Source organism: Mirounga angustirostris, unplaced genomic scaffold (assembly GCF_029215605.1).
Source record: "Mirounga angustirostris isolate CCGP_5_RB_7025 unplaced genomic scaffold, mMirAng1.0.hap1 SCAF_9, whole genome shotgun sequence".
Classification (NCBI taxonomy): Eukaryota; Metazoa; Chordata; class Mammalia; order Carnivora; family Phocidae; genus Mirounga; species Mirounga angustirostris.
Window position 1 is genome coordinate 79746216 of NW_026991717.1, and position 24202 is coordinate 79770417.

The window sequence follows — 24202 nt, forward strand, 5'->3', positions numbered from 1 at the left end:
ACACAGAATTTAGAGCTCCCCCACTCTGTCTCGTTTATTTCCTCTTACCTTCGATGGCTTTAGTTGTCCCCATACTCTGGTTCTTTAGGCTGAGAGTCACAGAACCAGGGAACTCAGCCAGTGCTTGTCTCTCCTTCCCAGTGTCCGTTCTCTTCCCAAAACCACCAGCTTTCAGTTGCTCTCCATTTCCTTCCAGTAGTTGGTTTTTGTATTTTGTTTCAAGTTTTAATTGCTATCCCTAGGAGAATTCGGCCAGTAGTTTACCTAGCCTTCCAGAACTGAAAACCTTTTTTTTTCTTTTTAATGATGTATTTATTAAATATCAAATTAATTAAAATATGTGGCAAAGTAAACTGTCAGCAGTAAAGCACATGAAATTTTTCTTTACATTTTCATACTGTGTTAATATAGACTGTTCTGAGTTTTTGTTGTCCATTAGTTGAATTTCTACCTATATTGATACATTTTTTTTTTTTTTTTTAAACATGACAGCCTTTATTACTCTTCAGGTAATAATTATTTTAGGTACAAATGCAATAAATGAGAAGCCTAGATTTTACCATGATTAAAGCATACATTTTTAAGGTGTTTACAAATGCTTGAATACATAAATTTCTTTTGTGATTAAAATAAAGTTATTCTTATGTTTTGTTTTAGCTGTCACAACTTGGACAGAAATAACACAGAAGAACCTTAATATGAGTCTACTCAGATAAATGTAAAAAGAAAAGTCAAAAGAGCCAGATGTTTTCTTCTTCGTATCAGTGTCCTAACAGTGAAACTTAGAGTTAATTTTTAAGGAAATTCTATACTTAATATAATGTGTACTAGTTAAAAGAATAAAGTATTTCAGAAATAAATTTTTAAAATTGTACATTCTCTCTCCTGTTATATTTGACAAATGAGAAAGTGCTTAGGAAGGAAAGAAAACCCTGCCTGAATATAATATTAAAATATTAATATGAAAACTCATTTGTTACGATTGAAGCCAGTGAAAATTTAAGAAAAATGCAAATGTTGCTTGACTGCTTCATGAATCTCCTACTATAATGCTTTTTTTTTTTTTTTGTATGCATTTTAATTGTAAAATTACCTTCCCATGTTTTCCTGGTCCCCCATGTTGCCTCTAGACTTGAAGTGGGTACTTTAATGTCTCTTTTTCCTCTGGCACACCTATGTACATTTTATCACAGAATACCTTCTTTATGTAATGGCAGCAACTAACAGCATCTAGACTGGACCAAACATTTATCCCATGAAGTTCTAAAAAGTATGTAAAATCAAGTGTTAAATTTGGTTCAAAAAAAAAAAAAAAATTCGGTTCAAACCTTCCTGGTATGCAGCACCAATAAGGAATGTTGATCAGTCTTGAAACTCAAGGCAGCTATAAGATAAAAGCAAGCCAATCGCTCCAGAGAAAAAAATTCTTACTAAAAAGGCCAGGGACCTTTTCCTCCTAATGAGCCTCATCAAGAGGAATCTATAGTGTTATAGATAACATCCTTATCTATTATCAGGATGTTAATGTAATGATATCAAGATTCACAAGACTGTTTCTTTCTGTACTCCCATCCCTCATGAGTCTTAAAGAGTTCTATCTGGGTAGTGGCCTACTAATCTGACTTGGTCTTGAGATAGAATTTAATGTTTTGGCTGCTATAACACATTACCAATTACCAAACTCAGTTACCTCTCAAAGGCCCCACCTCCAAATGCCATTATATTGGGAGTAAGGGCTTCAACAAAAGAATTTGTAGGGAACACAAACATTCAGTATGTAGCACCACATCATCTGCCAAAGTGATCAAAGTGGTTTCATGCTCAGCACTTAAGGAGAAAATGTTATAGAGACAGTAATGTTAATCAAGGTGATAAGCTGTAAAGAAGATAAAGCAATGTCCCAGTTTCCTCAGTAACAGAGAAGTTAGACTTTAATATATGTCCAGAAATTTTTTTTAGGTTAAAACTACATGAAAGACACAGGAGGTGGTCTCTTTTCATGTTGTGTTTGCCGCCAAAAATAAGTGAAACTAGTCTCATCATTGAATGCACAGTTTTTTTCAAGTTTGCCTCCAGTTCACATAAAAGAAGGTCATTGCCAAGGTTCTGAGATGGAAAACTTTCTGTGGAACTGATTTAAAAAAAAAAAAAAAAAAAACAAACCTCCGGGGAAATTTTGTCCTTTCTCTAACTGTCCACAGCCTAGCCCCATCTGTCCTGCTGTGGGTTCCCCAGCAGGCCACCCACAATAAGGCAAGCGTCACTGTTGCTGCTGTCTTGGGCTGGGCAGCTCAACAAGTCTATGCAGCAAGCCCCCAGCTTGGCTGATTCAGAAACCAGTTTTATCTGCCTCCAAGGTGATTCTCAGAGGAATTGATTCCTGCCATGGTAAAGTGCCCATCAGGGGTAGAGGTCAATAGGAAATGGAAATGCTGTGCCAGGTGATTTATAAAAGTTACATCAATCCTCACAACAGCACTAACAGATGGTACAACACCAATTTTATAGCTGGAAACAAAGCTCAGAAAGTTAAGGACCCTGCTCAAAGTCCTAGCTGGTACATGGTGGAGCCAAAGGTGGAATGCACATCTGTCTGCTCCACATTCGTTCTCTCCACTGCTCGAAATTGCCTAGCTGAGGAAGCAGGAGGCTTGAAGTCTTGCCAAGCCACTCCTCACTGATCAACCTGAGCCAGTCGCTTTCCCTTTCTTCTATGTGGAATGAGTTGTGCAGAGTACGGGCATCTAACACAGGGCCCTCAAGGTAATGCAGCTCACCTGGGCTAGCCGGCACAGGATGTTCACCAAAACGAATGCCTTACCAGTGAGCTTACACGCATGGACTGGCAAGCATAGCCACCTGACAGAATTTGAGTAGTTTGGCATCAACATGGGAAGATCAGTTCACTTGGCATAGATGGGGCTCTAAAATAAAAGGAAAGGACAAAATAAAAAAGGATTGAAAGAAAATTCAAGTCAAAACAAAATTTGCCCTGAAACAGAAGCTTCTGTTTTTCTGCTCCATCATGTACTTTTGTACTGGGACAAACTGTAAGACAAAGTCACATCCTAGTATGATCTAAATTGTCAATTTTCAAATCATGCCCTTAAAACTTACAATTTTTAGGTAATATTCAAAGGAATTTGAAGCTGGGTGTGAAGATTTAAATTCAGTTAGATATACCCAGGTCATCAGACAGTAGACATTTGCAGAAATTTTTTGATTGTTTTCAAATTGCAAGGCACAGAGCAACCTGGCTCCGCAGGCTGAGACTGTACTGATGTGACTGGAAACTGAATTTCTCATTTGCTATAGTGACCACATCAAAATAAACATAGACTAAGCAGAGAGAACTAGGAACTATTCAACTTCACTTTGTTGAGCTACTCTGGGTTCAAAAGAATCACAGAATTTCAAAAATTGATACCCAAAGAGATCCCTGAATGTTGATGAGTGTGTACCAGACTTTAAATATTTGTAGCTGCTTTTACAATGGAAACCTCAGGATGGTTCTAAATTACCAAGCATCAGCCCCATCAACGTGGCTCACTCTCAACAGGAACAGCTGATTGTGCTAAAAAAGCAAGCTCCGTGTACCAAGATGACATGGTGTCCTAAGAATCTAGAAACAGCCACAGGAACTCTAGGATCTCCTGAAGGATTATGGCTAAGTGACTATCATATGCTGATAGTCAGCATCGTTTTCCCTGATATTTGTCACCCCAGTCTTGTCTTCATTCACTCATATGTCTCAGGTGGAGCTGACTATACCCCCGACAACAACAGTAATTGATAAAGGGATAGAGGAGTAGTCAAACCCAGCCAACACAGAGCAATTAGATTCCTGCTGAGGTCACTGCTTGGAAAGGCACAAGACGGCCACTATGTGCCGGACTTAAACTGGAGGGCGTTAAAATGAGGCTATAGATATGGCCGGCCACAAGGCACCAGAGGATGAAGACAATGCAGAGCTCAGAGATGTGCTAATGATATCATTTGAACCCATGGGTCTATCCTTAGTGTAACGGGAGTGTTGCAGGCAGCAGCAGACAGAGCCTTAAAGAGATAAAAAATCCAACGGATGATTTAAACATCCTACAAGGGCCAAAGAAATGCCACCCAGAATATCAGAAACAATGGTTCTCAGATACTGAACATCAGGAAGCACAGGACAGTGATCCCTAAGAAAAGGAAAGCAAACAAGATGAGTCCTACAATTGCCCCATCTTACTTGCTGGAGAGATTTTTTTTTTTTTTCAGGCTGTAGCACAGGTAGAGCTGAGGGAGAGGACTCCCTGAGTTGCTGAGACAAAGCTGGGCATTAGGGGGAGTCAAGGTAGCTAGCATTCACAGGGCTGAGTAATGGAGAAAAGAGAGCTACACAGGAAGAAAGTTCTAGAGATCTACAGAGGGTCAGATGAATGCTGGTCAGTGCAGATGGTGAGGAAACAACTTGAGGAACTAGGTGAAGAACCACCTGCAAGGATCAACCTTCTTTGCTCAAGTGGAGCCGGGAATAGTGTCTGTTCCCATCAACCAATTACCTGTACTTTGTACAGGTACAGCTCACTTCCTTCTATCTTGACATGAGTGAAAAATTAACAGCTATTCATGGAGATTTGCAAAGTACTTATCAGTGATAGGGAAGATTAGCCCTAGACTAAATGCTGGTTCTGGTCCCACCTAACAAACCTTAAAAGCCAAACGCAGAAGGATCAAACTGTTCCAAGTAACTTAACCATCTGCAATAAAGCTCAGAAATAGAGAAATACAAAAGTAGGCACCCAACAAAGTTTAGTGTCTGCAATCCAATGAAATCTTACCAGATGAGACACAGGGCAATAAAGCTCATCATGAAGAGAAAACATTTCAACAAACAGACTCAGAAATGCCACAGATGACAGAATTAATAGACAAAGACATTAAAACAATTATTAGAACTGTATTCCACATATTCAAGAAGGTAGACATTAAGATATAGAAAATATTTTTAAAGGCCCAAAATGGACTTCTAGAAATGACTATGTCTGAGATGAAAAAATTGCTAGATATATCTGTAGAATAATATCATTTATAAATTGAATTTAAACCTTAAGAAGAAGTGGGTTGGGGCATCTGGGTGGCTCAGTTGGTTGGGCAGCTGCCTTCAGCTCGGGTCACGATCCTGGGGTCCTGGGATCGAGCCCCGTGTCAGGCTCTCTGCTCGGCGGGGAGTCTGCTTCTCCCTCTCCCTCTGCCTGCCACTCTGCCTACTTGTGCTCTCTATCAAATAAATAAAATCTTAAAAAAAAACAAAAACAAAAACTGGGTTTTTCAGATCAGGTTTAACGAACCAGAAGTCAATTTTTTTAATTTATTTTAGAGAGAGATTGAGAGAGTGTGCATGCATGAGTTGGGGGAGGAGCAGAGGGAGAGTCCCAAGGAGACTCCCTGCTGCGTGGGGAGCCCTACGTGGAACTCAGTCTCACGAACCTGAGATCATGACCTGAGCCAAAATCAAGAATCGAATGCTTAACCAACTGAGCCACCAGGTGCCCCCAGAAGTCAACTTTTTAAACAAAAATAGCTCCTAAGTATTTTTTGTAACCAAAAACTTACACTGACAGGATCAAGACATACCTGGAGCTCTTTTCTTTTTTTTTCTTTCCAATTACCTATATCAGTAAGTTTATTTTTTGGCTTAAGACCGTTTGTGAGGAGTTTCTACTATTTGCGGGGAAAATAAGTCATGAAATAATTGACAAATTCTGGACAATCTATCACTCTAAGTGGTTTTGAGGAAACGCATTCTGTTTCACAGAACTGTTAAAACTGATGCTGATGTGGACACAGATTCAGAATTGAAATGTGCCCAGAGAATCCAAGCCACAATTCAGGAAGTCCCTAGTCTGTTAGGTACCAGGATTTTCCTTTTAAAAAAATTTTTTATTTATTTATTTATTTGAGAGAGAGAGAGAGAGATCATGAGCAGGGTGGAGGGGCAGAGGCAGAGGTAGAAGCAGACTCTCCACTGAGCGGGGAGCCCGATGCGGGGCTCGATCCCAGGATCCCGGGATCATGACCTGAGCCGAAGGCAGCTGCTTAACTGACTGAGCCACCCAGGCGGCCCTAAGTTACTTACACTAAGTCTACAACTATAAACTTTTTTGAGGATAAAATTGATTAAACTGTTTTTGGGCTACTTTTTGTTTGTGCTGCTAAAATAGGTTTTAAGTTGTTAATTCTGTGAGCATTTTTTTTAAATTACGCAGTTCACACACAAATTTCTGGTCAGGTATCTTCTACTTTAAAAAAAGCTCAGATTATATAATCTTCAAGTGTGCTACCATCATTAATATTCCAAGATTACAACCAAAGTCACAGAAGACTGATTTATAAACATCTATTCCAATTTATAAGTTAACATAAACCAAGAATCAGCAATGATCAGTTGCATGGATATCTTATAAGAGGCAGAAGAGCAAAGAATAGGAAACAATTTTAAACTTCTGTATCCTTCCTGAGATTCTCTATACATATATATATATATATACATATATATATGTATATATATATACATATATATATGTATATATATATACATATATATATGTATATATATATACATATATATATGTATATATATATACATATATACATATGTATAACATATGTATATATATGTATATATATATATAACATATAACAATATATGACAAGAACTTTGTTAGGTGCTCTAAATGTTAGGTCGTTTAATCCTAATAAAAAAACTTAAGAAAATAGGTAATACAATCCCTGCTTTACAGGTAAGGAAATACAAGGTTAAGAGTTCAGGTACTATCCAAGATCATTCAGTGAGTAAGTAGTGGAATTTGAACTGGCCAGATGTGAGTCTAGAACCTTTTCCATTTGACATGAGGAATTAGAGGATAATAAGAATATTAGGATATTAGGAATCAAAGGATAGAAAACTAAGATACTTAGATACTCTGGGGATGCTAGAGTTACAGAAACAAAAAGACTTATAACTTATCTCATTTCCCAAAAGTCTGGAGACAGTATCTGGGCTGCTTCTAGCCAGTGTATAAGAGTTATGCCATTTTCAGAAATAAAGTTTCTAAGTCCTAATTCAGGGTGGTAGTTTTTAAGAAAGCCTCTCAGAAGTAAACCCAGCCTCTCACTGGGTTCAACTAGACCCAGTACAGACAACCCTCAGCACATGATTGGTCCTCCACTCAGCTCCAGATAGCACATTCTGTCCTTGAAAGAAAAGGCCATTTCCAGTATCTTTCCTAGATGTTGGTGTTTGGGCAGTGGAGTATCAGCTGAAAATATTCCTTCATTATATAAATTTGAACACATCCATACCATGGAACCCCAGGAAGCTGCAAAAAGTCATGAGGAAACTCTTGCTGTACTATTATAGGATAGTCTACAAGACTACAGATATATTGTTAAATTAGCAACGACAACAAAAAACTGTAGAACACTACATACAGTATGATGACCTATGTGTAAAAAAAAAAAAAGTTATATACATTTATTACATGTGTATAGAGAACCTCAGGAAGGATACAAATAAATGGGCAATTGTTTGCTTCCTGGAAAGGGAACTGGGTGCCTGGGGCCAGGGATGGGAGGGAGGCAGTGAGGTTTTTCACTGTAGACCCCTTCCATGCTTAAAATTGAGTTCCAGGTGTATATTATCTACTTCATTAAAAGTGAGAGGGGGGGAAAGACCTCTTTTTCTATACAAGGAGACAATAAGTAGTTTTAGCTCACGAAATCTAATCACAAGTCTGAGGGAATCTTCCAATTTCCTATTTTACTCTCTCCCCCTGCAGCATGGGACACTGTTGGCTACTCCCTTCTTGAGATTCTCTTTCCTTAGCCTCCTTGTCTTAAAGTACCAATTAGAGTCATTTGATTTGCAGTATGTTCCCGTCATTTCTGAGATTCAGACACCCTGGTTAAGCATCAAGGTAAGAGGGGTGTCTGCGTGGCTCAGTCGGTTGAGTGTCCCACTTGATTTCGGCTCAGGTCATGATGTCAGGGTTGTGGGATTGAGCCCCACGCTGGGCTCCCTGCTCAGGGGGGGCGTCTGCTTGAGATTCTTCCTCTCCCTCTGCATCTCCCCTGCCCAAAATATATAAATAAATCTTTTTTTAAAATCAAGTTAAGGAAGTGTCACTGGATTTGTCACTGAATACTTTGTACAGGTATAGCTCACTTCCTTCTATCCTGACATGAGTGAAAAATTAAGAACAGCTATTCAGTACTACAAGGGTGGTCGCTCATGTCTGTATTACAAAATATTCATCCCCAACAGAGCATCTGGAACCAGACTGCCTGAGTTCAACTGCAGCCTTAACTCTCATTGACTGTGCGGCCGTGGGCAGGCTATTTAATTTCTGTAAACTTCGATCTCATCGTCTCTAAAAGCAACTTCATAAAGTCGCTGTGCCGATTACATGACATCATCCAGGCAAGTGTCCTTTCCAGGGTCTGAAGCTCAGGGCATGTCAGCTACGAGTAGGTTCTGCCCTCTAAGTTCAAAAGGCAGGACGGTGCCTTCCCTTCAGGGGGCTGCCAACTCATCCACACAGAGACCTTGACAGCCACAAGGTGCCGTGGGCTGTTTCGGAGTGGTTCTCACAAGCCTGCACCCGGAACTGCCCCTCCACACTGCCATCTTTGGGCTCTACGTGGCCACCTCAGAGACGTCCCAAGACCTTTCTAAAGACTGGTGTCACTGTTGTTCAAAAGGCCGCTCCGGCCGTCGCACAAGCTCTAGGGCATGGGCATAAAATTCTGTAGACAGCAAGGCAAGATTCGGTAGCCCATTCTGCACCCCCCCAGCTGCTCAAAGTTGGGCTCAAAGGCACAGCCCCCCACGTGTACACAATCGTATTCCTCCGGTCAAGGGGGCACGTCTCCCTCACCAGCCTCTGTGTGGGCAGCAGTTCAAGTATCTCCTCTTGGAGTACGACAAAATGTCCCACCTTGTCTCCACGCTGTAGTAACAGGAAGGGAAGGAAGGAAGTCAACCAATTTTGTCAGGCTTCAGGTGCCACCTGTGATTTGCTCTGCAAACCTCCTGGCACGGAGTCCGACGTGACCAGCCCCGTGTGGTCTGCCAGTAGGTAATGTGTGCCAACTCTCACCTCCTCCCTGGCTGCCCGTGTGGACAAATCCACCAGTGTCTACACCCCGTGTATCTGCCTTGGCATGGACTCTGAAACCTGACACGACATGAAGAGCCTGCTCCCGGGTCTCAGCGAAGACCAGGATCCAGCCTGATACGCCCTGGCATTCCGGCTCCCTGAAGTCAGAGAAATGTTTGACAGCCATCAGCCCTCATGCGGACATCAGGGCAGAGCCAGCCCCAGAGCAATGCTTTGGCTCCAGAGCACACGATGCTCAGGTTTCTACCGAACTGTTCGTGTTTGGAAGCAAAGCAATCAAAAAAGGTGAGAGTGGAGTAGACCATGTTGACTCTGAAGCTGGTAAAAATAAAGATAATGATTTTCAAAGAGAAGAAATCAGCTCCTGCCTGAAAGGCACCTTTATCCTCTGTCCTCTTTCGGCCTCAACTCTTCTCCCTTGGTGTTGGCTTTCCCTGCTCCACTTCCTCCCATATCCCAGCTTCACATCAAAAGGGAACTCCATGGTTGATAGATTTACCCCAAATGTACACAGAAAATAGATGCCCAGGGATAAGCAAAATTAAAGGAGCTTGTCCCACCTGCTTTTAAGTATTCCAGTTTGTGTTCTCTCTGGAGGCTCTCGTGCACGCTCATCAAGGAGCTAGAGCACTGGATCATGGGACCTCGGGCTATGTCTCCATCTCTGCATGTGCAGACTGCACGCCCTCTTTTCAAAAACTGTACTGAAATTATTTCATTTTAAAGGAAAGAAAAGAGAGAGGATGGTAATAAGTGAATAGAGCACATCAGGGTTTGGGAGCCCTTGCCTTAGTATTCTCTTCGATAAAAGCTTCTGAGACGGGGCGCCTGGGTGGCTCAGTTGGTTAAGCAACTGCCTTCGGCTCAGGTCATGATCCTGGAGTCCCTGGATCAAGTCCCGCATCGGGCTCCCTGCTCGGGAGGGAGTCTGCTTCTCCCTCTGACCCTCCTCCCTCTCATGCTCGCTGTATCTCATTCTCTCTGTCTCAAATAAATAAATAAAATCTTTAAAAAAAAAAAAGCTTCTGAGACTATGAAATTAAAGCCACTCAGAATTGAAGGGGACCCCAACTGACCCAGCCTAACTGCTCAAATCCCCTCTATGACCCCTCCTCCAACCTGGCCCCCACCCAGGCCAACAGCCCTCCAGGCGTGGGACTGTGCTTTCCTCCCGAGGCAACCAGCGGCATCCTCACAGCGCAGAGCCAAACTACAAGAGAGCTCCGGAATGCCACGTTCAAATATGCGCCGGCACGGCAAACCGCTGACACCATGTTTTCACCTGACCATACAGATGACGATCTGGCTTAAAGAAAATGCTTCTCTGGGGCGCCTGGGTGGCTCAGTCATTAAGCGTCTGCCTTCGGCTCAGGTCATGATCCCGGGGTCCTGGGATCGAGTCCTGCATCGGGCTCCCTGCTCGGCGGGAAGCCTGCTTCTCCCTCTCCCACTCCCCCTGCTTGTGTTCCCTCTCTCACTGTGTCTCTCTGTGTCAAATAAATAAAATCTTTAAAAAGAAAAAAAAAGAAAACGCCTCTCCATCAACCATCAGAGAGCAGGTAATTCTAAAACTTCACATGTGTCTATAAAAAAGTCTTCTTGCAGAGAGAAGCCTCACAAATTCTCCTCAGGTCTTCCTGGTCACAGAGGGACTATGAACCATGACACAGTATTTATGAGTTCCACTTGCCGGAAGTCATCTCCTCTGTGGAGCAGCATGGGTAGTCATGAGGAACAGAATCCACAAATAGACTTACAATAAGCAGGTCTGCTGGCATCCTCCCAGATGAAAGGCACCTGCCACCATGAGGACAAACCACTAGAAAAGCTTTGTCATCGCAGGAAGATTCAGGCATCAGATCGCAGCCAACGTTGCTTTTGCTTGTCTCCTGTTTTCTCTGGTGCCCATGGACCCGAAGAAGCGGGCCCCTGGTCGTCAGTACGCACAAGCCACAGGGGGGCTCAGCATTTCCCTCACACTGTTTCAGTGGAAATGTTCGGTTGTGTACAAAGGAGAACAGAAAGAGGACAATCCACATGCCCTGCAGAAGTTCTGCTTATCCTTAACTACAAGGTCCAAGGTTAACTTCTCCTTAAGAAGCTTCTGTCTCTTTTAACAGTTGAAGTTATAAAAGCTTGACACAAATCCCTGAAAATACCAAGTATGATGAGCAACCAGCAAGAGTGTCAGTTATTTCCAAAGAACTGATTATGTATGTGTGTATATGTGTGCATGTGTGTGTAATGTATATCATGTGCGTATATTCTGGGGGTTTTATATATATATATACACACTTACAACATACAGTATTTATATTATAAACATATCATTATATGTAATATATTTTTATACACACACACACACGAGATAGTATAGTGGGATGTTTAATTTTATGTCAGCTTGACAGTACCATGGGTATTGAGGTGAAACATCCCTGAGTGTGTTTTTGAGGCTGTTTCCTGATGAGGTCAGCACTGGAGTCTGTGGGCTCAGTAGAGCGAACTGCCCTTCCCCTTGTGGGTGGGCATCATCTAATTCACTGCGGACATGGATGACATGGAGGGCGGAGGGAGGAGGAATTTGCCCTCTTCCCACCTGCCTGCCTTCTTGCACGGGGACACTGCTCTTCTCCTGCCCTTGACTGACACTTACACCATCAGCTCCCCTGGTTCTCAGGCCTTCAAACCCAGGCTAGAATTCCACCCCAGGCTTTCCAGGAGCTCCAGCTTGTGGACAGCAGACTGTAGGACTTCCCAGCCTCCATCAGCATGGGGGCCTAGTCCTCATAATAAATTGCCCATTATACATGCATTTATATGCACATATATATATACACATATATATATACACACACATTCATGCTGGAATATATCACATACAGATATACATATAAGGATTATATATATATATTCCTATTGACTTTGTTTCTTGTTTCTCTGGAGAACTCCAATACAGCGAGACCAAATAAATTGGATGGCTGTATGGATAGATTAAATTAGATTAGATTAGATTAGATTAGATTAGACAGAACCAGAGAGCACTAATTTTAAAGTAGTTCTGGGCAGCAATAAAAATAATGATTGTAACCACCAGTGACTGAGCCTCTTCCTGTGTTGGGAACTGGCCAAGCACTTTACATAGGCCTCCTGGGGCTGCAGCTGGGAGGGGAGAGGACTGAAAGGCCCTGGCTGTGGACTTAAGGCATCACCATCCTTCAAGAGCTCTGCTGGGTCCATGACACAGCCAGAATAGCTATGTTCTGTACCAAGCACCTTCTCAGTTTTCTCTGAGCTGCAGGACAGAGAACTGAATCCCTGTCCATTGCTTGCATTTAGACATGGGTAATGGACAAGGATGAGAGCCAAGAGAAGCCACTGGAGGAAGATCATCACCAGTAAAGGGGGGGAAATTTTCTATATAGTGAAACCCGCCCTCTGGGGACAATCTAAAGGTCCAGGAAAGAGAAGGTTCTAGGGTAAAAACAAAATGCACCCCTAAAGCCAACCCATGCTGCTGGAAGTACCCTGTTCCAAGGAGGTGAAGTGGGCAATGAAACCTGCTACCACGGTAGATTCTGCTTGTCTCCCAATGAGAACTGACATAAGGGGGAAAGAGGTATTTCCCTTCCCATTGGAAAGAGTTCAGTAGGAACAGGGCCAAGTGGCTGGAAGAAATAACTGTTGTGTCAAAAGAACCACAGATTCACAGAAATTTGCCCCAACAAGGTGGATAACCAGGCCCTTCTAGGGGACTCCAAAATGGCCCCAAGAACAGGGAGGCTTGAGAGCCTACCCAGGTGACATTAGAGGCATTAAGCAGCAGACATGTATTTTACATTGGGCTGACAAAGCCTAGAACATTCAAGATACAATACTCCCTCTTCTCTGGCCTTACCACAAGTCCATGAGGTAGGTATTCATATACCATTTTATAGGTGAGGCAACTGAGGCATAGAAAGAAGTTTTCTGGGGGTCTCTGGCTGGCTCAGTCAGTGGAGCATGCGACTCTTGATCTTGGGGTCACGAGTTCGAGCCCCATGTTGTGTGTGGAGATTACTTAAAAGCAAAATCTTAAAACACACAGAAAAACAAAGAGGTCACCTAACATCACAGGGGTATAAAGTCAAGTCACAGCGCTGGGATTAGAAGCCAGGACTGCAGTTCCTAAGACTGTGCTCTCACCTGACTTTGCCACCCCATCTTCTTACCAGCAGCTGGATCATTGGGACAAAGCCCCAGAGATGTGTAAGGGAGACAAGTGATGTGTTCATACGAATTTTGTCAGTTTATTTATAAACCTCAGGATAGGGTCTGACATCATGGCCATCCTTGATCTTTTGTATGTGATACACACCACCCCACCCAGGGGATCAGACTATGGTTAGTTGCCTTCTAGTTATAGTGAAACTGCTCCAGCAAGAACCTTGAGTACCTGCCTCTTGTTTGGCCCTTTCTGAGGGAGACCGCCTTATTTCCTGACCCTGCTTACCCTAAGCATATTCTGTAGCACAGGACCTACCACCTGAGCCACTGGGGACTGGATTGGCATCTCAACCTATAAGCTGCCGTAAGACAATCTTAGCCGAGAGGAGAATAATCCCATATTGGGCAGTGGCTAAACCCAAAGATTTTCTCTCTTAGGGAGTTTTCAGGAAGAAGGAGCAGTTAGGAACAGGTACATAGGCAGAATGACATTCAGAGACAGTCAGAACAAAGAGAACTCAGCTTGGCTGAGGCGGGTAGAAAACCAGGGTTGATCTCGTGAAGTCCTGATACTGAAGGGACAAGACTTCACCACTGGAGTCACAGTGTGTCCTCATTGACTTTTTGAGGACTGAACTCTTTCCCCGGCTCAGGAAGCCTGGCTAGAGGTGTTCCTGGGTTCCCACAGGCCTGGCAACAGGACTATTATCTGGGTCTGTGTGAGTTCTTGCAGTGAAGCCATCCAATCTTGGAGTTAGGCTGAGTGAGTCTCTGATCACACAAATTGTAACCTTCAAAACAATTACACTGTTAAACTACCAACCAGCCAAAGTCAGTTTCTAGTTCAATGAAAATATTTGAGGAATGCTTACTTCTTCCACTACAACCCCTCAAGACTTAGCTATGGCAGCAGGAAGCAGACGATGCTGCTGACACTCTGCCTTATGGGGACCATGTCTGGCTTGGCTGTTCCATGATGTCAGTGCCTTGGGACTCTGCCTGGTCCTCATGCCAATCTCACAAGCACTTCTCTATAGCTTCAGTATCTCCACCAACTTAATCACGCTTGTGATCTTATTTCCTTTCTGACAATGAGATTCTGATACTCCTGGAGTTGAGAGGCAAAAACCACTGATTTAAAAGAGGAAAAGAGAGGGCGCCTGGGTGGCTCAGTCGTTAAGCGTCTGCCTTCAGCTCAGGTCATGATCCCAGGGTCCTGGGAACAAGGCCCGCATTGGGCTCCCTGCTCAGCGGGAAGCCTGCTTCTCCCTCTCCCGCTCCCCCTGCTTGTGTTCCCTCTCTCGCTGCCTCTGTCAAATAAATAAAATCTTTAAAAAAAAAAAAAAAAAAGAGGAAAAAAAAAAAACCCACCACTGTTATATTGACTGGAGCCTTCCACTGCCATCTCTTCTTGCCAACATTACCATGTCTTCGTCGACTTTTGTCTACTTCCCTTGGCCAATCTATGACCAAACAAAAGCAACAGTGGTCTGGCCTCCTCCCCAAGCATTGCGGAACATCCCATGCTAGCCAAGGTTTGCCACTGGGGATTTTACTCTCTTCTGCATCTAACAAATGTGACTGCTCTCCCGCCCCCACGGCACACTGCTGGCCTTGATCAAAAATCATGTTGTCTTTTTCTCATGCCTGGGACTTTGGATGGCTATGGGGCTAGGAAAATTTCAGTGACCCCTTAGCCTGGACTCTGATTTGTTGCTCTTATTAGGAAGGCCTGAAAATATTTAACACTTAATTTTGAAGAAAATAATATTTCTTCAGCTATGAACAATGTTTTGGTGTTAGTTCAGGTCTGTTAATGTCATATTCGTAAGAGTCTCTCTCCCCCATACCAAATCTTTGCAATGCCTATTACAGATCGAAGTGATAGAAGGTTTACAATATGTAAACTTACCTAGTCGCTAGGCCATAAAGTGTTACCTGGTACAGAATCAGAGTTTTATTCACCTCAGTCTCCACACACACACCCCCGCCCAACTAGCACGAGGCCTGATATTTGAAAAAGTCTCAGAAATCATGGAGGGACGGAGAATGGGAAGGAGTGAGAGGGCAGCATGCATGAATAAATTTTAGGACCACATATCAAAATTGTATGTTTGATATTATAAAATCTCCCGAACACTACCCATTACCAAGAGGAAGCGCAAGTTGCCCTCACTTTTCCTGACCACCACAGTTTTTTCTCAGGTCAAATTATCCTTTGAACATGTACATTCTGTCATAAAAAAAAAAAAAAAGACGAAATCATCAAAGTCCTCAGTCAGTCTCCACGTAGGACCAGAACTGACTTGTTTGTGTCTATGACAATGTGGCTATTCTCTTTGTGTTTTTAAGGAAATGTTTGGAGATGTCACTGGGCGGTGTGGTCTTACTGGGTGTCCTTTTAGATATCTGACCCCCCCCCCCCCCCGCCCCGCACTGAGAGTTATTCTAGAACAGAGCTACTCTGGCTATAATAAGTACATGAATTACTTTTAAGCTAAAATCTAAATGTTAAATTATGTAGCTAAAGTTTCTATTTTAAAAAGTGGCTCTTACTAGCCAAACAAGATCTATTTTAAGAATTGGCAACATCATTATCTATGTTTTCCAATGTGGATGAAATTGTTCATGCTGCACTTTCAACTACTTCACTGAAGTTCAAAATCAACATTATTAACATGCAAAATAAAAACTAATTTTTACTGAGATTTCCACAGAAGTCAGGTACCTATGAACTGGATTTCCAGCAGGAAAGACCTTGGTGAGGTGAGCAATGATAACTTTGTCCCTGAGGGCTAAAGCAGGATGACAGGATATAGGTAAAGTCATCTCTAAGTTGGCAAAAGGTCAATATAACTTATAGTGAAAAGGATTCTAATTTCTCACAAGCAAAGGACAAATACATCACCCTCACGGAGTTTATATTTTAGAGAGAGGACACAACATAAAGAATAAATCTGATAAATGACCTATAATGTTAAAAGATTATAAACTCTATTGGAAAAAGAAAAAGTACTACAAAGTCAGGGATGGGAAATGGGTTTGGGAAGAGTAGTGTTAAATGGTTCAGGGCTGGCTTTGTTGAAAAGGTCAGAGTTAAGCAAAGACTTGAAGGAGATGAAGCTTTGAAGAAATGCTTTGTGATTTCTTCATAAAGGAGACTTGCCACCATGACTCAGCATACAGGATCAAGTAGCCCTCCAGGGTTCCAGTAGAGACATGGGGGCTAAGGACAAGAAGACAAACAGTCCTAGCAGGTCTCCGCTCTTTATCAGGATGAGATGCTGGTACGGTTCCACACCAACTATTTAGCAATGTTCCCAACCATGCACATCAGTGGTTAGTGAGCTGGTATACAAGCATGTGGTCCAATGACAAAGTCCCTTCTCTTTCCACTGCTCCAGCCTGCATCTCTAGTATTTTGGGGTTCCTAGCATTATCCTCCACAGACAATTGTAGGAAAGCTTTATACTTGGGTCATTCTTATTATATAAATTTCTATATCCATATTTGAGATATAGTAATGGTGGTAAAAACTGGAATCAGGACTTCCTTCCATATTCACAAAGCTGAACTTTGCTCTGAGAATTCTACCACTGAACAGACTCAAACCATGCCCACAACTGATAATAAGTAGATCAAGTGATCACCCAACACTACATGTCTTAGTTTAGGCTGCTATAACAAATTACCACAGGCTGGGTAGCTTGAACAACAAACGTTCATTTCCTCACAGAGGGAGGAAACAAGCTCTCTTGTCTCTTCTTATAAGGATACTAATCCCATTCATGAGGGCCCCACCCTTAGGAATAATTACCTCCCAAAGACCCTACTACCTAACACAATTACATAGGGAGTCAGGATTTCAACATAAGAATTTGGGGTGGGGGAATACAAACATTCAGCCCATAAAACTATTAAAAAATCATTTTAAAAAGATTTTATTTATTTATTTTATTTGAGAGAGAGAGAGGGAACACAAGCGGGGAGTGGCAGGCTCCCCACTGAGCAGGGAGCCTGATGCAGGGCTCAATCCCAGCACCCTGGGATCATGACCTGAACTGAAGGCAGACACATAACCAACTGAGCCACCCAGGTGCCCCTAAAAAAAATCATTCTAACAATATTATAAATTTAGATCGACTGCAAGTCTATAAATGTCTATATACTTCAGATTTCATTATACTACACATCATCCAGAAGTTGTTTGCACTTTCAAATTTTAAAAAAGCAATCTCTAAAGTTCTCATTTCTCTTTGAGTCCATTAGGGCTGCCAAATGTCTGGTTAACCTTAACCCAAACCCCAATGCCATGAAAGAATCAAAGGCCTTCCATGTCTCTCTAGGTATTCTTGTAATTTACTTCCTCTGGTTTCATACCCCCTTGTCTGCCCTGGCTGCTCTCTCCAACCCAGGTGCATTCAGAGCCCAGCCCCTACACTCTACATATGTGGTAAAATACACAACATAAAATTTACTCATTCCATCGAGGGGCACTACGCATATTCACAATGTTGTACAACTATCACCACTATCTGGCTCTAGTTTTCATCACCACAAACAGAGACCTCATTACCATGAAGCACTCACTCCACATTACACACTAGCAACCACTACTATGCTTTCTGTCCCTATGGATTTGCCTATTCTGGATATTTCATATAAGTGGAATATACAATATGTGGCCTTCTATGCCTGGCTTCTTTCACTCAGCACAGTGTCTCCACGGTTCATCCGTGTTGGAGCATGTCTCAGTAGTCCATTCTTTTCAATGGCTGAGTAATATTCCACTGTATGGATGTACCACATTCTATTCATGCATTCGTTCACTGATGGACCTTTGGGTTATTTCCACCTTTTAGCTACTGTGTATACTGCTGCTATGAACATTCATGTACAAGTTTTTTGTTTTCAATTCTTATGTTAATTTTTGTTTCTTTTTAAAGCCACTCATTCCAAGCACGACAGGAAGCTGGTAGGTTTACTAATGATGTGGGAGACGGTGAAGGAGAGTCAAGAGGAGTCCCATTACAAAGTGAGCTGCTTTCGTTCATCTCTCTGGCTCCAGATCCTGGAGGCGCCAGAGACAAACCTCCCATCTTTTCAATCCTATTTGTTCTCTTCCCAGTGAGGTCCCTTGAGCTCTCTCTTTTTTTTCCCCCACCCCAAGAAAATTTGTCAAGGAATTTCTTTTAAACAAAACAGCCCTCTTGCTGAAAGGAATTCTGCTAAATATAATTTTCTTCATCATGTTACATAAGACCTACACACGGGGAAATAAGCTGATAAAACCTAGAAGCCAGAAAGCACACACCATCGTGGGTTTCCTGTTAGGAGGGAAAAGACACCACTGGCAGCACAGGTAATTTCTGCCCTTCAGGTTACCCATTAGTTAACTGTGTACTAACAGGCAAGGAAATGGGGACTGAAATCAAGAAAAGTATCTTTGTGGAATCGGACATAAATAGAAAGTAACAGAGTATGAAGCTCTCAAATGAATCAAAGCAGTGGGACTGTCTAGCTGTTTGATTGAGGCCCCAAACCCCAACATATTTCACAGCAGTGTTTCTCCCTACAGAACACCAAGAGGTAAGACAAGATCACCAGAAAATCTAGGATCTGGCTAAAATCAAAATGGAAGAGTTACTCAGCCTGACACAGCTGCTGGAAATGTTCCAACAACCGTACATTGAACAACAGACAATGTGAACAGTGACAGCACTAGCAAGAAAGAGAATAGAACAACTTTTCTGTTGAGTTACAAAAAACTTGCTGATGCCTACTATATGCCAGACACCGTATGAAGCCCTAGTCACACATGGCCCATCCCTCCAAGGATTCCCACTGAGTAGAGAAAGACAGACATGTAGACAATTTTAAGGTTATGGGATACCATACTGAACAGAGGTTAATGGAAGAGGCAGAGAAGGACAGGGATGATGTAAGAACAGGCCCATGGCACCACACGAGGGAACCGGTGATTACACATAAGCCTTTGTAAGTTCATCTTCTCCATCTCTTCTGTTGCAGTCCTATTTCAAGCCCTTGTGACTCTCATCTCCTGAACGTATTTGCTAACTGCTCTTCCAGACTCATGGGCTCTGCTCGCTACAGTCTGCCCTCTACTCTCACCAGATTTAAATTTTGTGAGTAAGCATGGTAATAATGACCATTCACTCAGCATTTTCTATGGTCAGGAATTGTTAACCATTTTACATTATTTCATTCAGTCCTTCCCATACAAAAGAGGAAAGTGAATGACAGAGTTTAATAATTTGCTGAAGATCACCTAGCCAGGAAAATCAACAAGAGCTGGGATTCAAAACCAGTTGTGTCTGAACTCTTTTGCTTGCCCTTCACTATTGCCATATATTGCCTCCTTTAGCAGCCAGAATTCTTTTTTTTTTTTCTAACCTTTCAAATCCACTTTTATTTCTTTTTTTCCTCCTCACATACAGAACTCCCCACACCACAGTTCTTGGAGCTATAGAGTCACTTGATGATGTTCAGGTGCCATTTTATCCCTAAAACTTGGCTGGCATCAAAATATGACAGTTAACCAGTGTTAAGTCTATAAAATACTTACACAGCACAGCAAGCTTTAGACACTTGGCAATTAAACCGCATAAAAATAAGACCAGACCCCCATCCCACGTGTTCGGAGTTGGTGTCCACGGTCCCCATCTGGCGACTGTACACTGGTTCAAAAGGCAGCAGAAGCATCAGGCAGTTATGTCAGAGGACACTGAACACTACGGTCTGGAAGCACATTAGGATGTTACCCCAGTGTCATGTACCACCCCACCTATCTCCAAGATGGTCTCATGATTCTAGAATGGCAGGTCCAGCTGATACAAAATGAAGACAGACAACACAACATATACTCTGTGGAGATATCCTAACTCCTACTATGCATGTGCTGTGACCTTGAACACAACTCGTCCTAAAAACTTGTCACGATCATCCTGGTTTTTTAGGTTGGGTGACCCATCAATCTTGCACTCGACTGTTACTTCATTTACGGTACTGCTGGTAGCATTAAAGGAAACCTGGATAGCAACCAATGGCTGCAGATAACTCACATGAAGTTTTTTCCCATAATATGGAAAATATCTTAAATCTATAACTCCATTGTGAGTATAAGTTGATAGAGCTGCTGTGTTTTCACTCTTTGAAGTACATTCTATCCTTGGTTCTCCTTGAGGTTTTAATCCAATTATTCTGTTCATTTTCACAAGAACACAAGGATTTCCTCTGGAGTAGCCAAACTCTGGATCATCCACACCACTGCATGCTTGAAGTAAGGCAAGAAGAAACTGACATGCACCATAAACTGGACCCTTCTGTTCAAAAAGTGCTCCATCAGGACAGGCTGTGAGATTCTTCTGTTCTTCTAAATCATATGGTTTTAGAAACTTCCTACGGTCTTCAATGTACCCTTGATAGGACTCTGGATCAGACACAGTGAATGAATATTCCAATGCAGTTAGTGGTTTTGGAAAAACCGTAAGTCCTGGACTAGGAATCTGGTCAGGATATTTTGGAACTTCATCGTTCAGAGTCTGAAGCATAGCCCACATTGTGAATGAGAAGAGTGCAGCCAGGAACCCATAAAAGACTAGGTAGAATAGCAAGATCAAACCCCAGCTCTTGGCGGTGCACCCCAGTAACTCTCCGGTGGTCAGGCTGTAGATGAAGAGCTTCCACTGAGCTAGGCTCTGGTTGAAGGACTTCTTCTCCTTCTTGGTCATGGTGTGTGTGCAGACTGCGAGGAGAGCGGCGGCTGTGGGGGTGGAGGCAGCAAGGAGCGCGGAGGCGCGTCCCGGCTCAAGCGACACAGCCAAGGACACCTCCTCGCTGCGGTGCGCACTCGAGCATCAGCAGCCAGAATTCTTATTATGTAAACTGATATGAAAAGGGGTTTATTAAAAAAATATATATTGTGTAGGGGAGCCTGGGTGGCCCAGTAGATGAGCGTCTGTCTTCGGCTTAGGTCATGATCCCAGTGTCCTGGGATTGAGCCCCACTAGGGCTCCCTGCTCAGTGGGAAGCCTGTTTCTCCCTCTCCCACCCCCCCTGCTTGTGTTCCCTCTCTCACTGTCTCTGTCAAATTAATAAAATCTTAAAAAAAAAAAAATTGTGTAGTTCTAACTACACTTAAGAAGTAGAAAACCACAAGATACCCTACCAATACTGGGGCACCTGGGTGGCTCAGTCGTTAAGCGTCTGCCTTTGGCTCAGGTCATGATCCCAGGGTCCTGGGTTCGAGCCCGGCATCGGGCTCCCTGCTAGGTGGGAAGCCTGCTTCTCCCTCTCCCACTCTCCCTGCTTGTGTTCCCTCTCTCACTGTGTCTCTCTCTGTCAAACAAATAAAATCTTAAAAAAAAAAAAAAAATAAGATACCCTACCAATATGAAAATGGAGTAATTTAGTACATAAAATTTTAACTTTTGTTAAGATGATCAGATCACAAAAGGTCTCCTAAAAGCTGCAGGTAGGGAACATACATTGAAAAAGCCCTCCAGCATTGGAATCCACATACTACACATAAGGTAATAGCAACCTACTACCAGAAGAATTTCAAGTCTGTGGTGCACTGCAGGTAACCATACAAACAACAAACCTCAAGCCCATCTAAACTGCTCATTAGATTAAATCAACTCCCCACAGTCATGGACTGATAGAATTTTTAAAATGTGCCTATTTCTGATTTATCTCATTCTCTACTGCTCTAGACACAGTGTCCAGCATCCAGTGAAAAATTACAAATGCAGGCATACCTCGGATACTGTAGGTTAAGTTCCAGACCAAAAGGGAATATTGCAATAAAGCAAGTCAAAGGAATCTTTTGGTTTCCCAGTACATATAAAAGTTCTGGTTATACAATACTATAGTCTATCAAAAGTGCAATAGTATTAGGTCTAAAAATATTTTATTGCTAAGAAACTTCACTGCTAAAAAATACTAACCATCATAGGAGCTTTCAGCAAGTTGTAGTCTTTTCACTGGTGAAAGGTCTTGCCTTGGTATTAATGGTTGCTGATGGATCAGAGTGGTGATTGCTGAAGGTTGGGGTGGCTATGGCAATTTCTTAAAATAAAACAATGAAGTTTGTGAACTTCCTTTTTTCTATAGCATGTGATGCTGTTTAATAGCATTTTACCCATTGTAATACTTCTTTCAAAATTGGAGTCAGTCCCCTGAAACTCTGCCACTGCTTTATCAACAAAGTTTATGTAATTTTCTAAATCTTTTGTTGTCATTTCCACAATATTTACAACATCTTCACCAGGAGTAGATCTCCATCTCAAGAAACTACTTTCTTTGTTCATCCATAAGAAGCAACCTCTCATGTGTTCAAGTTTTATCATGAGATTGCAACAATTCAGTCACATCTTCAGGCTCTGCTTCTAAATCCAGTTCTCTTGCTATTTCTACCATATTTGCCATTACTTCCTCCAGTGAAGTCTTAAACCCCTCAAAGTCATCCATGAGGGTTGAAATCAACTTCTTCCAAATTCCTGTTAATGTTAATATTTTTACCTCTTCCTATGAATTATGAATGTTCCTTATGGCACCTAGAGTAGCAAATCCTTTCTAAAAGGCTTGCAGTTTAGTTTTCACAGATCCATCAGAGGAATCACTGTCTATGGCAGTTATCACATTACAAAATGTATTTCTTAAATAATAAGACTTGAAAGTCAAAATTACTTCTTGATCCATGAGCTACATAATGCATGTGTTAGCAGGCATGAAAATTAATGTTATTGTACATCTCCATCAGAGCTCTTGAGTGACCTGATGCATTGTTGATGAGAAGCAATATTTAGAAACAGATTTTTTTTTTTTTTTTTTTTTTTTTGAGCAGGTCTCAACAGTAGGTTTAGAATACTCAGTAAACCATGTTGTAAACAAATGTGTTACCATTCAGGCTTTGCTGTTCTATTTAGAGAGCACAGGTAATATAGACTTAGCATAATTCTGAAGAGCCGTAAGATTTTTGGAATGATAAATGAACACTGGCTTCAACTTAAAGTCACTAGTTGCATTATTCCCCCTAACAAGTGAGTCAGCTTATTCTTTAAAGCTTATTTGAAGAAATAATAGCTGAAACTTTCCCTAGCCTGGAGACATCCACATTCAGGAATCACAGAGCGTTCCAAACAAGATGAACCCAAGGAAGCCTACACATGATGCACAATAATTAAAATATCAAAAATTAAAGATAGAGAATTTTTAAAGCTGCAAAGAGAAGCAATTAGTTACATATAAGGGAAACCCATAAGGCTATCAGCTGATTTTTCAGCAAAAACTTTGCTGGCCAGTAGGGAGTAGTTTGATAATATTCCAAGTGCTAAAGGGAAAAAAATCTATAACCAAGAAAACCCTAACCAGCAAGGTTATAATTCAGAATTGAAGGAAAGAAAACAGTGTCCCAGACAAACAAAGTTAAGTTTATCACCACTGGCCTTACAATAAATGTTAAAGAAACTTCTTTAAGTGGAAAATAAAAGGTAATAATTAGAAATAAAATCATGAAAGGAAAGGAGATTCACAGAATAAAAATATGTAAAATAGGCAACAATTATACATTAGAAAATGAAGGCAGGGAGTAAAAACGAAGTTCTTTTAGAATGTGTTCAACTTAAGTGACCATCAACTTATTATAGACTGCTATACACTTAGGATGTTATTTATGAACCTCTTGGAACCACAAACCAAAAACCTGTAATCGGTACACAAAAAAATAATTACAAAGCAAGCACAATACTAAAGAAACTCATCAATTACAAGGAAAGAGAGAAAGAAGGAACAGAGAGCTACAAAAGCCACCA

The 24202-nt window shown here is 41.9% G+C and overlaps 2 protein-coding genes across 10 annotated transcripts in view; one reads left to right on the forward strand and one right to left on the reverse strand.

The window, feature by feature from the left end:
- SCFD1 (sec1 family domain containing 1) overlaps nt 1–11117 on the forward strand; it is a 115439-nt gene extending 104322 nt beyond the window's left edge. For 7 of the 9 annotated variants that reach the window (XM_064570905.1, XM_064570904.1, XM_064570908.1 and 4 more), the window contains one exon: nt 658–3411. In XM_064570905.1, coding sequence (XP_064426975.1) covers nt 658–681 — 24 coding nt within the window. In that variant the 3' untranslated portion in view covers nt 682–3411. Of the gene's footprint in view, nt 1–657; nt 3412–8308 lie in introns of those variants that run through there. The other 2 variants (XM_064570906.1, XM_064570903.1) reach the window with 2 other exon arrangements.
- A 9120-nt stretch (nt 11118–20237) lies between these two features.
- On the reverse strand, nt 20238–21235 carry LOC123862407 (sodium/potassium-transporting ATPase subunit beta-3-like). Its single transcript, XM_045901961.1, has one exon. The coding sequence runs from the start codon at nt 21116–21118 to the stop codon at nt 20276–20278; it is 843 nt and encodes a 280-aa protein (XP_045757917.1). The 5' UTR covers nt 21119–21235; the 3' UTR covers nt 20238–20275.
- Nucleotides 21236–24202: the final 2967 nt, after the last annotated feature.

Excerpts from the sequence above, each read along its gene's own strand:
- LOC123862407 (XM_045901961.1), bottom strand. The coding sequence starts at position 21,118 with ATGACCAAGAAGGAGAAGAAGTCCTTCAACCAGAGCCTAGCTCAGTGG.